This window comes from Pseudorca crassidens, chromosome 21 (assembly GCF_039906515.1).
Source record: "Pseudorca crassidens isolate mPseCra1 chromosome 21, mPseCra1.hap1, whole genome shotgun sequence".
NCBI lineage: Eukaryota > Metazoa > Chordata > Mammalia > Artiodactyla > Delphinidae > Pseudorca > Pseudorca crassidens.
The window spans coordinates 37,815,783-37,833,359 of record NC_090316.1 but is presented as its reverse complement, the minus strand read 5'-3'; the positions used below and the strand labels follow the sequence as shown (position 1 = coordinate 37,833,359).

General features: G+C 48.2%; 1 protein-coding gene across 11 annotated transcripts in view; it reads right to left on the bottom strand.

The window, feature by feature from the left end:
* Nucleotides 1-286: 286 nt before the first annotated feature.
* The window catches only part of TENM3 (teneurin transmembrane protein 3), a 316,633-nt gene continuing 299,342 nt past the window's right edge, over nt 287-17,577 (bottom strand). For all 11 annotated transcript variants that reach the window (XM_067721907.1, XM_067721896.1, XM_067721898.1 and 8 more), the window contains 4 exons: nt 13,925-14,221; nt 8,143-9,754; nt 3,931-4,061; nt 287-1,881 (listed from right to left, as the gene is read on the bottom strand). In XM_067721907.1, the coding sequence (XP_067578008.1) occupies nt 1,126-1,881; nt 3,931-4,061; nt 8,143-9,754; nt 13,925-14,221 (2,796 nt within the window). In that variant the 3' untranslated portion in view covers nt 287-1,125. The remainder of the gene's footprint in view (nt 1,882-3,930; nt 4,062-8,142; nt 9,755-13,924; nt 14,222-17,577) is intronic.

The following is a 17,577-nucleotide window of genomic DNA, read 5'->3' as shown; positions in this document are numbered from 1 at the left end:
TTTCTACCGTGCCTCTTAGCTGATAACGGTGAGGACACTGGCCTGATGAAAAAGAGAAGAGAAAGGAGAAGTTCTCTGATGAGCCAGCCACCCACGTAGGACTGCACTGTCCTACCGGTCTAGCGATAGAAGGTGGCACATTTTTTTCAACCTGATACAAAAATATTAACACTTCCGGACATTATAGGCATAAGTCGTTATATCTCTACAATATAATAATTTATACTGTACAGCTATAACAGATAACAAAAGGTGCAATCCTTTTTAAAAAATCACACAGTTCACATGTTTTTATCGTTTTATTTTTAAGTATAAACTTTTTAAACACTTTACATAAATTAACTCCTCTGAGACTAATATTTGATGTACAGTAAATTGTAATTCATATAAAAATCCATAAACAACTTGTCTCACATAATTTACAAAAAAATCAGGGCTTCCTTTGCTCATCATCAGTGACAAGGATTCTGTGTGGGCCGGTGTTTTTCTCCGCGAGGCACACCACGTTGGCCTCGTAAAATCCCTTAGAAATCCCCGCCCCCGGCAGAAGTCACTTGTGCCAGTGTCCTTTTACAAAGCAGCACTGGGGAAGCAGTCGGGTTGTCCAGGAACAGTAACTCTGCCTCACATTCTAACATTAACAGGGATATACATCACACCCTATGCAGAGAGACTACTTCTTGTAAGCAAAGGTCGACAGCTGGGTAATATCTGGAAACACTGTATGCATCTCTACCTTCTTTAAACACAGTGCCTCGAAGAACGGCCCGGGGCAAAATGGTTGGGCTTTTTTTTTTTCCTTTAATGATCTGTTTTCCTCGCAATACTTTCAGTCCAACTGAGTGCAGCTATATGCATATGTAAACATATTCTTTAAAGCCGATCACCTTTAAGGTCATTCAGAAGAAAGGTTTTTGTTTTTGTCTGTCTGCTTTGATTGGGGGGGGGGGGTGTTTTTTTTTTTTTTTAAGAGCAGTCTGGCTCTCCTCGGTGCCGGGGAGCCCCCTCGGCTCGCGCCCCAGACACATCTGCGCGGGGGTGGCGCTGCGCCTGGGGCTGGAGAGGCAGGCGGCCCCGCCGGTTCGGCCCCCGCGCGCGCGCGCTTCCCTGCCGCCGGCTCGGGCGTTACCTGCGGCCGATCTCGCTCTGGCGGAGGAACTGGATGTTGTCCGCGCTGTCTGCCAGCTCGGGGTACTGCTCCACCGAGAGCACGTAGTAGCCGTCGTAGCCCTGCACCCTGCCGGCGCTCAGCAGCTGCCGCTTCTCGCCCTCCGTCCAGAGGCGCGCGCCCTCCTCGCCGTCGCGCACGCGCTGCTGCTCGCGCGCCCAGGCCCGGGCGAGCGCGCGCTGCCGCGCCTGCTCCAGCACGCGCGCCCTCTCCTCGTCCAGGGTCGCGCCGTAGCGCACATGCAGCGCCAGCGCGCCGAACTGCAGCTCCACGTCCGCGAACCTGCGGGTCCTGCCGTTGACCACGGCGGTGGACTGCGACACGGTCACGTTGATGCCGTTCTCCAGCGCCCGGCGGCCGCTCGTCAGGCGCAGCGTGCCCAGGTCGCCCTCGGGCGTGCTGGTCTTGATGAAGTGGTGCGTGTCCCTGCCCTCGACGGTGAAGTGCAGGTCCTCCAGGTAGAGGGCGCTGTTGAGCACGGCCGCCACCTTGATGCAGTCCTCGTCGGCGATGTTGAGCGCGTTGGTCTGCACGCGGCCCCGGCTCACGGCCAGCATGACGCCCTTGCCGATCAGCGACTTAACCGTCGCAAACCACAGCCACGACGGCGCGCCGCTGCCCTGGCGCGCGCTCCCCCGCACCTCGGCCATCCTGCCCAGGGATAGGAAGGCCTTGGCCTGCCTCGCCACCTGCTGCTGGACTCCAAACGTGGGCTGAAAAGCGAAACAGAACAGGAGGGCGCTTTAGAGAACAGCCTCCGCCCGGGCGGGGCTCCGGCTGCGGGCAGGAAAAACGGAGGGGCGGGGAAGGCGGGGAGCGGGGGGCTGGGGAGAACCTCCGTCGGCTCTTGAGAGAGGCCGAGGCTTCGCCGGCCCCCGGGGTCCTCCCCCTCAGGCTGATCCCCAGTGTGTTTCGAAGGGCAGAGCGAGGTGGTAACGCCATCACGCGCGGTGCTTAGCAAAGCGTTTTCCTTTCTAATGGGGGCGAAGCATGCGGGGCTTTTGCCTTCTCTCTCCGTTTCCAGATGCCCTTTTCCCAGGCTCACCCCACGTGCGGAATCAGCTTATCGGGGCGTCCACCCCAGCACCGTTCTCCATGGCAGGCTGGCGAGAAAGCACCAGCACCCAGGGGAAGGCTGGAAAGCCTGGGAGCGCTTAGCGCTGGCTCACCGCGCCCCACTTGATACGCTTTGAAAGGCGTGTGCTTTAATTCAGGCAAACTCGGCACCGTCTCTGGGTGCACAGTTTGCAGCTGCATGTGACCACTATAATCGGCCACGATGGGCGGCGCACAGTGGGACAGCTGGCAACGAGTGTTTATTACTTTAGGAAAACATTGATTTTTTTTCGCAGACTTAGGACAGTGGGCCTTCGACATTGGCAAGGGTTTTAAATTGGGGAATTTTAACTCGGGCACCTCTTATACCACCAGATGCTTGTCTGGCCAGGGTTTCTCCAAATGGAAACGTGTTTCGTTTGCAGCAGTGAAGGCACATTTGTTTGTCTGCTCTCCGGGCAGCCTTGATGTCTTTGCCTTCGATTCCCTAAGCTGTCCTTATGGTGTGCTTCTGAAGACAGAGAACCTGAGCCTGACTGAAAAGGCTGCCTAGGAAAAAGAGTTGGCAGTCCATTTGTACAGTGAGACTTCAGTGTTTTCACACATGTTGGGAAGTCATCTGCCATTAGGACGCGCTCAAAGGCATTAGTAGACTTTGGGATGTCTTCATGGCACTCGATCAGTGCAGATGTATTTGCAGTTAGAGTCAAAATGGCTCCCAGGTCCTGGAAACTGGATGGGTTTTACTTTTTAAATTTAAGGTGACATCTGAAAAAGGAATTGCTTTTATGTTAAGCATGAAACATGTACCGGAAAGCTGAGGTATTGGAACTGTGTATAACTTGTGTGTGTATGTGTGTTTCAGCCAGGATTGCCTTTTCTCTTTGCATTCATTGAAATTCTAGGAAATTGGTCAAGGGGCGGGGGTGGGGGTGGGGAATGAATCTTTCTAAGAAACCCTACGCTCTCTTCTTATCATTACGGGGTAGCCCAATTTCTTGACCTTTAATTATTCTTGCTTTAAGCTAGAAATTCTGGTGTTTCGTTGTTGCATTCCTTTCTGATCTCTGCATGGTGGGAATTAAAAGTGCCACTTTCTGAAATGGCAGCTTTGACTTTGCAATTTTCCATTCTTTCTCCGTTTCTTTTATTTCCCAGAACAGTTCCAGGCTTCCTGCTCTGTTCTTTTCAGGAAAATTCCATAAGCACCTAGTAGTAGGTGGTGCCTTACCAGAGGCCATTTTATTTTTATTTTTAATCCTTTCCCTTGAAACACTGCCAGTATTTTAAGGAAGTGGGACTTTGTGGCATTGCTTGCGAGCTGCTAATTTGTGACATGAACCCCCCGCCCTCCTGTTTATTGTATCTTTGCCTTAAGGTCCCAAATACTATAAACGTGCGTTCCTGGGGTTCCCTGTAGAAACCCTGCACTCAAAAATGAGCTTTCGCATTTTATTACCTTTTGATAATGCTTTTCTCTGTTTGTATTAGCATCACTGAAACCAGATTTAAGCCTGTTTCACAGGCCCCTGATTTGCTGAACAGAAATGCAAGAGGGAAGTGGTGCTTTCTTTCCTGAAAGAGTCAAAAAAATTAAAAATGGTCTTTGGTACAGTTTTCGCCCGGGTAGTCTGATTAAGCAGGGGAAAATAAGGTGCAAGTAAGCCCTTTATCACCTTTTCATGGTTTTGCTTTTGGTCTCTTACCGGTACATCATCCCACTGCTGACTCTTCACCAGTTCGTAAGAAGGCTCCGTTAAATCAAATTTGGGGACAGGGAACCCAGGAATAGCATTGTGCAGATGGAAGCCAAATGTCACCAGCCAGCTGTTAACATCTAAGAAAAGAAGGGTCCAAAAGAAAGGCTTAGAGTTTATCTTGTGCTATCCTGCACTGAAAGCCTCACCTTAAAACCCCACATTGGCAAACAATGACCCTGAAAAGGAGCCCACGTTTGCCATCGCCCTACAGTTAAAAACTGACTCAGACCCAGCAATCCCACTCCTGGGCATATACCCTGAGAAAACCATAACTCAAAAAGAGTCATGTACCAAAATGTTCACTGCAGCTCTATTTACAGTAGCCAGGACAGGGAAGCAACCTAAGTGTCCATCATCGGATGAATGGATAAAGAAGATGTGGCACATATATACAATGGGATATTACTCAGCCATAAAAAGAAACGAAATCGAGCTATTTGTAGTGAGGTGGATGGACCTAGAGTCTGTCATACAGAGTGAAGTAAGTCAGAAAGAGAAAAACAAATATAGTATGCTAACACATATATATGGAATCTAAGAAAAAAAAAGTTATCAAGAACCTAGGGGTACGACAGGAATAAAGACATAGACCTACTAGAGAATGGACTTGAGGATACGGGGAGGGGGTAGGGTAAGCTGGGACAAAGTGAGAGAGTGGCATGGACATATATACACTACCAAACGTAAAATAGATAGCTAGTGGGAAGCAGCCGCATAGCACAGGGAGATCAGCTCGGTGCGTTGTGACCACCTAGAGGGGTGGGATAGGGAGGGTGGGAGGGAGACGCAAGAGGGAGGAGATATGGGGATATATGTATACGTATAGCTGATTCACTTTGTTATACAGCAGAAACTAACACACCATTGTAAAGCAGTTATACTCTAATAAAGATGTTAAAAAATACTATTTTCAGACATGGTGACAATAACTTCAGTAGCAGAACGAAGTGAGACAGGGCTGCAGACAATGCAGATAACAGAGACTCACCTCGACAGAGGGGGTACACAGTCCCTCATGCTGGTGATGGTGATAAAAATGCGAATAACGACGCCCAGAAGCATGAAACAGACAGCGTTGTCCACAACAAATGGCATTGGTAGTTAGTAAAGGCTCGTCTTAAATAGAAGTTCAAAAGCGACTGCCCAAGGATATGCAGGCTTCCACCACCCACTTCCTATTAATAAGAACCCTGAATTGCGGGTAGGAAGATCAACCTTGATTCTTAAAGATGAATGGTGAAAGCTGGCCAAGCTGGCCAAGGGCACAGGCGTTCTGATCCCATCAGTTCTGACTACACAGGCTCGCTGCGCACAGGTGGAGACAAACTTTGGGGGAGAGAAGAGGCTGGAAACCTTTAAGATGGTATTTTAAAATATCACCACGTGATTCCAAAAGCCGTTAAGCTGAAAATAAGGCTTTGATTCTGTTCCGGAGGTTATAATGTTACAGAACGAGGCAGCAGGCTTGCAGCTGTATGAGTACAGTTGGGTGTAGATTATTTTATATATTAAGCACATTGCTGGAAAACTTGAAATTGCATTTCACCTAATATATTTTATGCTGTTCGTCTCTCTTGATGTTTTTCAGAAAATGCTGCTGTGGCACTCCCTGCCGTCCACATCGCTAGGAGAGGATGAATCCAGGAGCTGTGGGCTTTCCAGCCTTTAAGCCACTGTCAACACCTCTTAAATAACCAGTGGTAAACTGCTTGTCAGAATGATGGAGGGCCACTTGTTCCCCATTTCCTTCTCCAGGGCACAAACTCTCACTTCATTGCCAGGCTGGCAGGTCCCTTTGTGCAGGCATCATATAGGCTATAAACCCAGTGGTGTCCTCCCTGTTTTAAATGGAGGGTTGCTGGTGGTGGAGGAGGATAGAAAGTAACACACTTGTGTGTGTGTGTGAATGTGTGCATAAGATTACAGGGGGCTTGTATGTTAGAGAAAATTCTTTTTGGATGGGGCAGTGCTGGGGGCAAAGGTACTCCTACTATGAACAATGTCTGTGAAGCAGTGAAAATCAGAGGCTCCTATCAAGTGTTGAAAATTACTGCCCAACAAGTGGGACGTGAAGGCAGATAAGTACGGAAAACCCTGAAGGAGAATTCCATAAGGCTGTTGCTGAATCAGGACGCTGAGAGAAGGGACACGGAACTGGCTCGCGAGGGAGAGGGCTACGAAAAGCCCAGGAAAGCGGGAGGCAGATGCGCAGTGAACCGGGGGTGGAGAGCTGCGCCGAAAACAGACGTCTGGGAACGCCTCAAGCACTGGGCGAGAAACAGACAGCCGGAAGGAGGACCTAACGCGAGCCCAAACCAAACAAAACAGAAAACTCCAGAATAACCTTCCTCTAGGAAACATAAATATAGCCAAGAGGTTAATTATGGCAGAGTGTGACTCAGGAATGGAAGGTGGAAACAGAAGGCTTCAGAATCCCTGCAGCAGAGCACGAGGGAAGATCTCAGCTCACCAGAGGGAACCCTCGCGCACTGTGGCTGGGAGTGTAGACTTGTACAGCCACTATGGAAAACAGGATGGACGTTCCTCACAAAGCTACGAATAGAATTACCATCTGATCCAGCAGTCTCTCTTCTGCATATTTATCCAAAAAATACAAAGACACTAATTCGAAAGGATACATCCACCCCTAGGTTCATTGCAGCATTCTTTACAACAGCCAAGATATGGAAACAACCTAAGTGCTTATCAATAGATGAATGGATAAAGAAGATGTGGTATGTGTACACACACACACACACACACACACACACAAAATGGAATATTAGTCACAAAAAAATGAAATCTTGCCATTTGTGACAACGTGGATGCCTGGACCTTGAGGGCATGACGCTAAGTGAAGTAATTCAGACGGAGAAAGGCAAACACGGTATGACTTCACTCGTATGATACAACAATGTTTTTTTTTTGGCCGCGTTGTGCAGTTTGTGGGATCTTAATTCCCTGACCAGGGATTGAACCCAGGCCTTTGGCAGTGAAAACACAAGAGTCTTACCAACTGGACCAGCAGGGAATTCCCCTAACTCAGATGATATAAAAAAACCAAATAAATGACCAAACCAAACCAAACATGTAGATATAGAGAACAGAGTAGTGGTTACCAGAAGGGCAGGAGGTGGGGAGGACAAAGCGGGGAAACGGCATCAACTACGTATGGTGACGGATGTCACATAAGTTTTTGTTGGCGAGGACGCTGTCGTGTGTACAGAAGTAGAAACAGAATGTTGTACACATGAAACACATAATGTTGTAAAGCAATGTTACCTCAATAAAGAGTAAAGAAGCTGCTCGTTAAAGGGAACCAGAGTCACGCTTGCAAGGACTTGTCTCTGTTTCACATCCTGGTGCTTCTGTGGTGGCAGAAGGGGAACTCAATGTTTTAAATTGGATCATGCACTAAATTTGGAAAGGTCTTAAATCTATACCCATATTGGCAGAAAAACTTATGTGTTCATTAGCAGTGCCACCGTACAAGAACACTGCCCTCATTGGTGATGAAGACAGTAGCATAAGAGGACAGAACTGAGGAGAGGAACGGGATCCACTGGCTAAGCATCACTGCCCCCAGGCGACAGTGGGGAAGAGGGAGTTAACACACCTCCCAGGGATGGGCTGCTGAGTCGTGTGGTGTCGTGTTCCTTACTGGTTCCTTCATTAGAACTTGACACACGTGTAAAAGGAAAACCTCCCTCACACACTTGTGAGGCAGAACTGCACTCGTCACTGTATTTAATACCACAAAGTAGGCATTGCTCTCCCCATTTTACTTTTAAGGAAACAGACTCAAAAAGTCATGTGACTTGGCTATAAAGCGTTGGAATTGGAACTCCAATTTGGGGACTCCAAGTTCCTCGTGTTTTCTGCACCCCCATGTCCCTTCCCTTCCTTAAGTGACTGGATTGCATGTCATTTCAGAAACCTGTGGTCTTGGGCACTGGCAGGCAGAATAGGAAAAAACGAACTATGTCTCAGTGTCCCTCTGTGGTTTCTCCTTGGTTTCATTTAAAAGGTTAGGCATTTGATTTTTTCTTTAGGCATTTGATTTTGCATGAGGGAAGCGTACTGTTAAACTACCGGCCGTTATTTCGTGTGTTAATCCAGTGATTAAAGTACTTGGAAAGGAAAAACAATTACACTTACCTGTGATGTAGTCTTTCACATCATGGATTTTGCTTGCAGGGTTGTTATTCCTAAACATATACAGGTTAAAGGGAGCTGGGTCCTTCCCAATCCTTTTCCAGATTTCTATGTCAGGCGTTGTCCATCGTCCTGCCAAAATGTCATAATCCCTTTCTCCAAAGTGGATTAATTTTGTGAGTGGGTCATACAAGCCACCATGAAATCCAATCACCAGCTGAAAGTCAATGTTGGAGTCAAAATAGATTTCGCCGTATGCGGTGTACTGAATCTGTTTGAGCATAAGCCCGTTGCTGCTGAAGACAGCCAGTGGTGTCCCTGTGTTGTCTGACGCGATGTAGAATTCGTCCCCGCTGCTGATTTCCATGGCAAAAAGATGTCCTTGGAGATCGTAATAGAGGGAGGTGATCTCTGAACTCGAATGGTTGTAGACATGAGTAATCCTGGTGGGATAAGTGAGGTCCGCGTAAAAAAACTGCAGGTGCTGTCCCAGACTGGTCTTGCTAGACACACGCCTTCCCAGGCCGTCGTAACGATAGATCACTGTCCAGCCGCTGCCTTTACTGTACACTCGGGTCAGAAGCCCCTTGGAGCTGTACTCAAAGATCTCTGTGCCTCTCTGACGCAGGAAACCATCTTCGTCCAACCGGTACTGAACATCACCCAGTCGGGTGATCCTGTCCCGCAGGTCATAGCGAAGAGGCGTCAGGCGTGCGCTGTTACTCGGGTTCAGTAAATGGAGGTTTCCGTTCAGGTCGTAGTTGTAGCGCCACATGATTTTTTCATTCAGATAAACTGTCTGGAGCTGTCCGTCAACATCATACTCGTAAGCGTATTTGGTAGTGTTGGCGAAGGGCCCTATTTTAATCTCTCTCTTGGTTACCCGACCCATGTTATCATACTGAATTGTAATCCAGTACATGAGTGACCTGAAGATCTCATACTGAATTTCCTTGATGCGGCCGTGAGCATCAAAGTGCTTCGTGTAAGTCATTACAGCTGTGGAAATGATCTGGTTAATATCATAATATATAACTCCAAATTTCCCAAACTGCTCCACTTTTCCGGAAATGTCATCGAACTGATAGAGGTCAATGGGCAGCGGAGTTTCGTTGATGACACCCTGCATGCTGGTCACCCGAAAGCTGTTGTCGTAGCTGTAGTCGAATCTCGCGTTCACCATCCCGTCTTCACTAAAGCGGAAGATCTGCCTGTCAATGAGAGGCCCAGTTTGCCTGTATCTGATGGTGCAAACAAAACCATCACTCTGGAGGTTTACCGTTTTGAGGACTCCTGCCGTCTCATCGTAGGTAAAGCTGACTCTCGTGCTATCGTATAAGATCTCTGAGAGCCTGGTCTGCCTCCTGTACTTGAATAAGACCCTCCGACTCGTACCCAGGAAGGCCGTCTGGAGAAGCAGCCCCCCCTCGTTGTAGTCCGTGATGACGGAGGCGTTGCTCTCCGGGGGGTTGTATATGTTACGGTAATAGCCGATGGAGCGGATGGTCTGCATTGTGTGGCGAGCCACGCTGGGCATGGTGATGGCCGACAGCTGGTCCCACATGTCGTACTCGAAGATGTACTGCCGCTGGCTATGCAGCAGAAGCACCATGGACTGCAAAGAGAGGACACACCGTTAGCCGGCACTCGCGAACGGCGGAGGGGAGCAAAAGCAGAGGTAGTGACCACAAACGCGCAAAACACTCCACTTGAGAGAGTGGTTTTCATTCCAACTGGGTCTCCTCGACTTTCCACGTCGCTACCGATTTCCTGCCTGATTTGCCTGGATGCTTAATCGTGAGGGGCTCTGCAGTGAGTGTCTCAGGTCTCAGGACCATACCTTTTTTTGTTTTTTTCCAGGCATTCATAGCCAAGCAGAAGATTGTCCATGGATTCCGGTAAGTCGTAATATGGGCACGAGCAAAGCTGCTTCAGAGACAGCATTTCAAGGGGAAAACAGCATATGGCAAGTGCAGTCCTGTCCATAATTAGCAATTATTTAGTAAGGCGGCTTTTCCCCCTCATTTGATTGAAGAACCACTCAAATCGTGTTTTAATTTCCAGTGCATTTGGGGAAGGAGCAAAGCAGTCAAAACATTACTTTATAAAGAAGAAATATAGGGCTTCCCTGGTGGCGCAATGGTTAAGAATCTGCCTGCCAATGCAGGGGACACGGGTTCGAGCCTTGGTCCGGGAAGATCCCACATGCCGCGGAGCAACTAAGCCCGTGCGTCACAACTACTGAGCCTGCACTCTAGAGCCCGTGAGCCACAACTACTAAGCCCGCGTGCTACAACTACTGAAGCCCACGTGCCTAGAGCCCGTGCTCTGTGCCCCGCAACGAAGAGTAGCCCCCACTTGCCGCAACTAGAGAAAGCCCGCATACAGCAACGAAGACCCAACGCAGCCAAAAATAAATAAAATAAATTTATTAAAAATAAATAAAGAAGAAAGATAAAATTAGCCCAGAATGGATCATGGGTACCTAAAGCATCAACAGCAACAAACACTGCTGCAAACACATCACTCGGTGAATGAGAGCTGTCAACGCCCTCATTAGGAACATGGATCCAGATATTCTGTTTGTCTGCAGATTCTTAAATGGCATCTGTAATGACAGGAACATCTGAATTCTGAAATTTCCTTTTGTGAGAACCAAATCAGACTTGTACCTCAGGTGCGGGGAGGATGGTTCCTGGGCTACAGACTTGCTTTGGTGCTAAATTATGAGGTGAATAGATAGATAAATAAAAATAAGCTCTGGGGCTTCCCTGGTGGCGCAGTGGTGGAGAGCCCGCCTGCCGATGCAGGGGACACGGGTTCGTGCCCCGATCCGGGAAGATCCCACATGCCGCGGAGCGGCTGGGCCCGTGAGCCATGGCCGCTGAGCCTGCGTGTCCAGAGCCTGTGCTCCACAACGGGAGAGGCCACAACAGTGAGAGGCCCGCGTACCCCCAAAAAAATAAAATAAAAAAATAAGCTCTGCATATTTGGCAAGTAACTGCAGAAAGACAAAAGACAATGTATTAGGCCAACGCGAGACAAGGCCAACCTGGAGGCTGGTTAGGTAGCTCTTGCCGTGGTGCAGTGCATGGGCGGTTCTATCCTCTGAGGAAGCCCCCTCTAAAACCTGGTAGACCGAATGGAAGGATGGCCAAGCTGGGAGGTGGTTAGATTAGGAGCCCACTTCCCCACCTACCCCCCGCACCGGGACTCGCTCTTTGCTTTTGACATAGAAACTCATAACCCTGTGTCCAAGGCTCATTCTTTGCTCCTTCTTTTTTTTTTACGCGGGCCTCTCACTGTTGTGGCCTCTCCCGTTGCGGAGCACAGGCTCCGGACGCGCAGGCTCACCGGCCATGGCTCACGGGTCCAGCCCCTCCGCGGCCTGTGGGATCTTCCTGGACCGGGGCACGAACCCGCGTCCCCTGCATCGGCAGGCGGACTCTCAACCACTGCGCCAACCAGGGAAGCCCTCTTTGCTTCTTTATCGTCCACCATTTTCAGAAGCAGTTTGCCTGACTTACGCTTCTGCAGAACCTCCTCTCTGGGCACATCTAGGGGCAATTTTTGTGCGCAGACTCCGCGGCAACAGTCTTGAGACTTGTTCCTGGTGGTCTGCAGCCTTCGGAGGAAGCCTGGACCGCTGCCGAATTCACAGGCCCAGGACCCAGCGCTGCAGAGTCATTCAGAATCACAGCTCACGGCAGGTAGTGATACTCCTTACTTGGCCCTGGATAAGTTCTGGCCTAGGGTGCCTATCCTAGCGAGGAAACGGAAATAGTCTGGGTGGATTTGAGAGATTTGGGAGAGGTGGTGAGAAAGTGCTCGTTGGCTTTTCTCATCCCTGTTGATACATGGACGTGATCTCGGTCACTGCTGGTGTCATTTTGTGACAGTGGCCCTTACCAATGACATGCTCCTTTGCTCCCTTTAAAGATTTTTCAGTCACATTATGGTCACTACTCTCAATTTTGGGGGCCTGAGAGTTTATTTTGTTTATTTATTTATTTTTGGCCTCACTGCTCGGCTCACGGGATCTTAGCTCCTCGAGCAGGGATTAAACCCACACCCTAGCATTGGCAGCGCGGAGTCCTAACCACTGGACCGCCAGGGAATTCCCAGTCTGGGGGTTTATATTTCTGTTACTCTTCTCTGTAATGCGCTTAATTTAAATTGGGAAGAGTGTTGCAGAATGAGGTAGTGTTCCACTCCCAGCAACTTCAGGCAGGAGTTGTCTCGGGGCTTGTAGGTTGCAGGATGAGCTATTCTCCAGGTGTCGGGATTTGCTCTCAGGAAGGTAAGTGTGGAGGGGGCTTACTCTGTGCTCTCTCAACAAATAACAGCCGGAGGACTAACCATAGCGTGTGATGACGAGTCTGGAGGGAAACTGTCACCTAATGGGTCTCCTCTGTTGTCTCAGGGGTGCGTCTCTTCTAAGGAGGGCACATAGGCGGGTTTGCAAGAGGAGAAACTGGCAAGTAGGGTGGCAGCTGGAAGCACTGTAGAGTTAGCGGGCTGCCTGAAGGTGAACCCTGAACACGAACTGGTCCTCAGGAAGAGGAAGTAGCCAGGACGGCTCAGGTGCAGGGAGAGGGAGGTCCAGAGCATCTCTGGTGGAGACACCACGGGGCGAGTGAGCGCGACAGGGACGTGCGTGTGAGTGTTCGGAGGACAGGGTTATTCTGTGTAACCGAGGAGGGGGCAGGCAGTGAGGCTGGGAGCTGTGTCTGTGCCTCTGCTGCCGTGTGGCCGCTGGCAGTGTGGGTGCACTGAGCTGAGAGGCACCCAAACGCAAAACCAGTGCGAACCTGCATCTCAAAGGCAGGTGAAACCTCCCATGAATATGCTTCTTGGTGGATTCTACTTCTTCAGAAAGGAACTACAGAGGGGTGGTCTTTTCCTCTATTGTTCTTTCTTCTTTTTTTAAAAATATTTATCTTTGGCTGCTTCGGGTCTTAGTTGAGGCACATGGGATCTCTCCTTGGGGCGCGCGGGCTCAGCCGTTGTGGCGCGTGGACTTAGTTGCCCCGTGGCGTGTGGGATCTTAGTTCCCGGACCAGGGATCGAACCCGCATCCCCTGCATTAGAAGGAGGATTCTTAACCGGTGGACCACCAGGGAAGTCCCTCCTTTTTCCTTTTCCTTTCATTCTCTCTTGACCCCAGTCACTACCCGAAAGCTGGCATCTACGACCTGGCATTCTGCACACGTATAACTTGAAGTCTTGTTTGGTGTTGTGCACAGGTCTCAAGAATGGCTGCCCTTTACATGCAGAAGAAAGGGGAGAGGCCACAGAGGACCAGACGCGTGGCTTTTTTAAAAAACAGCCTCTTTTGGTTACTAATGCGTAAGTCAGGTGTATGTGCTTTTTATGGTTATGTCGAAGCTCTGTGGGCAACAACGCAAAACTGACAGCTTTAACTGTGCGAACGCCTAAGGCTCTTTCTCAAATGCAACAGCTCGCACGGAGATGATTTACAAATGACTAACAAGCTCAAGGTCTAATTTGTGAATGTTGTTGACGCATGAGGTTGGCAGGTGGGCGCTGTTGTGGCTTGTTTGTTCACAGCACAAATCACGTAAAAGGGTCTCGGAGAGGAGAACTTAACTGAGGAGAAACACCGTGGCTAATGCAGAAATTCATCAGTGCTCTACAGCTGTGATTTACATGTGGGTACTCAGAATAACAAGCGGGGCTCAGTCACGTGACACTGGTCCCCCCGGAAGTGCGCTTGGGTGACTGCTGGACAATACCTGTGTTTACCCTCCGTGTGCAGGCGTACCTTTTCCAAGTACGTGTAACTCCATGTTTTCCCGTCAGCAAAAACCCGGGAAACGATTCTCCCCTGTCCGTCGTAATCTACTTTCTCGCTCGTAGTTCCCCGCTGGACGCTGGCCACTTGACCCGTGGGTGAATAGGTGACATTGACGGCCATCAGCTTGCTGCTTGGCAGCCAGAGAGTCGGATGCCCTGAGGTGTCATAGGCGATCCTCAGGAGGAACTTACGGTGGTCATCATAGATCTTTTCTGTCTTTGTTGTTCGATCAAAGTCAACTGAAAGGAGGTTTCTGCCATTAACCTGTTACCACGCAAACAAGAGGATAAAATAAATCACGCCGTTCCAGTACCAGCCCCTTATTACCCCTCAGGGTCCCCACTATTGTTTAAACACCGCTTATGATGATTGATTCTCTTTGTCAGTAAACTAATTTAGCAACTTCTTGGGCACAAGTGCAAGGCAGTAGATTAACTGCTCTTTTAAAAGGTTTCATTAAGCAGAAATACAGCCTGGCATTTGTTCAAAACCTTTTCAGTTAAATTTTGTAACTTTAAGCAACTGATGAGAAAAATGCCGAAATGCATTTGCTTTCAAGTTTGCTCAGAAGATAGGCAGGTGGTAAACCTGACATCTCTGCACATTACTCAAATCCCTGCCCCGCCCCGCCCAGAAGACATTGGGAAATAATTGCTTACTAGATTAATCATGGCTACATTAAATAAAAGGTGGTAAACGTGATTCTAGCCCTTCGAGGAGCAGTTAAGAGCAGATAATGTGGAACCCACATTACTGTAAATTATTAATTAGTTGAAATAGCGGGAGGTTACAAACATGACCCTTGGTTTTGGCTACGTGCTGAAGTGTCACAATTTTTTGGAATGCCTTTTTCTTTGATAACATCTGGTTCACTGGCAAGGACTTCAGATCCTTCACTCCCACATCTACAGTCTGGCCACTGTGCTTACTTTACAAATCTAGCCCCATGCTGTTGTCGTAGGGTCTCTGTGTCACGTCCAGAATCTCTGACTACATCTGGCTGTTACTGTCTGTGGTCCAGGGCACACACCAGCCAGCATCTGCTACTGTGCTGGACACGTGGCCTTGGTTCAATTCTACTTTACACATGGTCTACAGTGTTTGCAGAAGACAAGGGCCAGTCCATTCTTTGGTTTTCTACTGCACCTTTGTGGTGATGGTGGCTTGTCCATACCAAAATGCTTATTAACTGTTTGGACTGTTGCAAGTTAAATGGGAAAATCTTAATTTTACTTGACCATGTCCTAGCTAGAACCTTCAAAACAGACAGTGCCAGCTGATCACTTACACACACACACACACACACACACACACACCACTTATACACACACACACACACCACTTATACACACACACACCACTTATACACACACACACACCACTTATACACACACACCACTTATATACACACACATATATACCCACCACTTATACACCCCCCCCAATATATGTAAACATACATGTATGTCCATACATAATATACACGTATATTTATGTAAAATCTGGGATAAAAATTTGTGCCTTGTATCACGGCCATTAAACAAGGCCCATGAAAAAATTCTCCTTAAGCTTTATTTAAACTTTTCCAATTAGCTCTTCAGGGGGAGGACTGTGAAGTCCATGGAAGGGTAAAGATATCAGCTGAAAAGAAGTTCATGCCTAACAGGCAAAGTGGTCGGGGTCAGGGTGCCGGGGAAGCGCCCAGATGATTCACAACGAATGAGAAAGCAGAGCCCTGGATGCAAGTGAGGAGGCCTTAAGTTTTCAGTTCTGTCACTGCAGATCCAGCTGATGCAGGAAAAAGAAAAACCCCTCGAGCCATAGAGCAACTGGTATGTGTTGCTGTGGGGTGTGCACCTGTGTCGGAGGGGGCAGCCAGGAGTCCGAAAGCCCCATTTCCACACACCACAAGGTCTAGAAGCAGCGAGGCCCTGGGCTCTCAGTGAGTTTATATGATTCTGACCAGCCAGCTGAAGGCTTTCCAGGCTTCTGTTTTCCCAAATGGAAATGTCTGCAGAATAGCTGCTCGGCCGTCTGTGAATGTTGTGAGACTTGATGAGTTTAGGTTTGCAGGATGCTTTGTGTACCTTGGAAGGAAGCTACTAGCTTACAAGGACGTACTTTGAAGTCTGAAGTTTTATAGATGTGATTTGATATCAAAGAGCTCAATACTGAACTGGCAGAATCCAGCTCTTCAGCTTCTATTTGCACACTTGTGATGCCTTAAGGAAGAGGCTTTGCACAATTTAAATGGTTTCCTGGGGCTCTTGTTTTTCTCACATTGTGATTTAAAAACCAAAACAAAACAACAGAGCGTTTAGGTCTGCCCTCCTTTATCCGTCCTCAGGTTATTCCAGGCTACGAATAGCCAAGCGAGGCCGCCTGTGTAGTTAGTTTCCATGGACGGCAGCCCGCAGTCGCACCCCATCTGTTTGCGTTTTACTTGTATTCATTTTAATTTGTATCTCGAGTCTTTATTGCCTTCCTGAGCCCTCCTTTGTCTCTGCAGAATTTCCTACGGGTAGAGTACAGGGAATCTGCTCTGCAGATCCAGTGTGGCTGCTTGGTCAGGAAGGGAGAAGGGCCAGAGGCAGGCCTGGGACCCCTTCTTTGCATGCCTGAGCCCACCACCGGGCTTCTGATTTGTCGCTCTGGTTTGGGACTCTGGCTGCACAACACCAAAGCGTCCAGGAGAACATCTAACGCTGCCACATCACGCATGTCACCATATGGAAACATCTAGAAGCACCACGAGACCAAACATCTGGATAGCAGTTAACATTTTTCTTTTTATCCAGACAAATGCCTTTCTTGTGTCCTCCAACTGAAGAAATGAGGAAAGAATTAGAATGTGGCTGTGTTTTTCTCCACGTTCACAACACAAGCCAAGGTTTTAACTGTTCTTACTGTTTCCAGACACCAGCCACTGTTATTCAATAGGTAACATTTCAGAAGATACTAACAGATGTTTTGTTTTTTTCCATCCCTCTCAAACCTGCCTGCACGTTCTCCTTTGGGTGTTGCAGACAAAATGCACAAGTCAAGGGACATTTCCATCTGGAACACAGTCCGCTTAACTGCACCTGTATGAAATCACAACTATTTTGCAAACTTTTTTTTGACAGTGATAGAGGACCAGCATTGTTGCCCCAGTGGCCTTTTAATAAATATTTTTAACATAAAAAAAAATCAAGTTACATTGAGTAGTTCACCTAAGATGAAAAACCTTCTATCAGATCGTTACGATACCTCCAGCTACATAAAAATGAATCCAAATGTTGTGTCTGGATAAAAGCTCACCATGAATTCCTTTGTGATATACAGCGTTTCTTTTTTTTTTTTTTTTTTTGCGGTACGCGGGCCTCTCACTGTTGTGGCCTCTCCCGTTGCGGAGCACAGGCTAATCTATATCGTGTCTGTGTCATAAGGTCAGGATATTATCTAGACAATATCGTATTATTGCCGTCATGATATGGATATCATCATATAGGTAAGGAAAATGAGCTTTACAGATGTTAGGATTTTCCTATAAGATCTATTATTAGTAAAAAGTGGAGCCTGATCTAGAACCCACATTTTTTGAGCACAAATGCGAGAACCTTCGTGTCTTTTGATGAAGT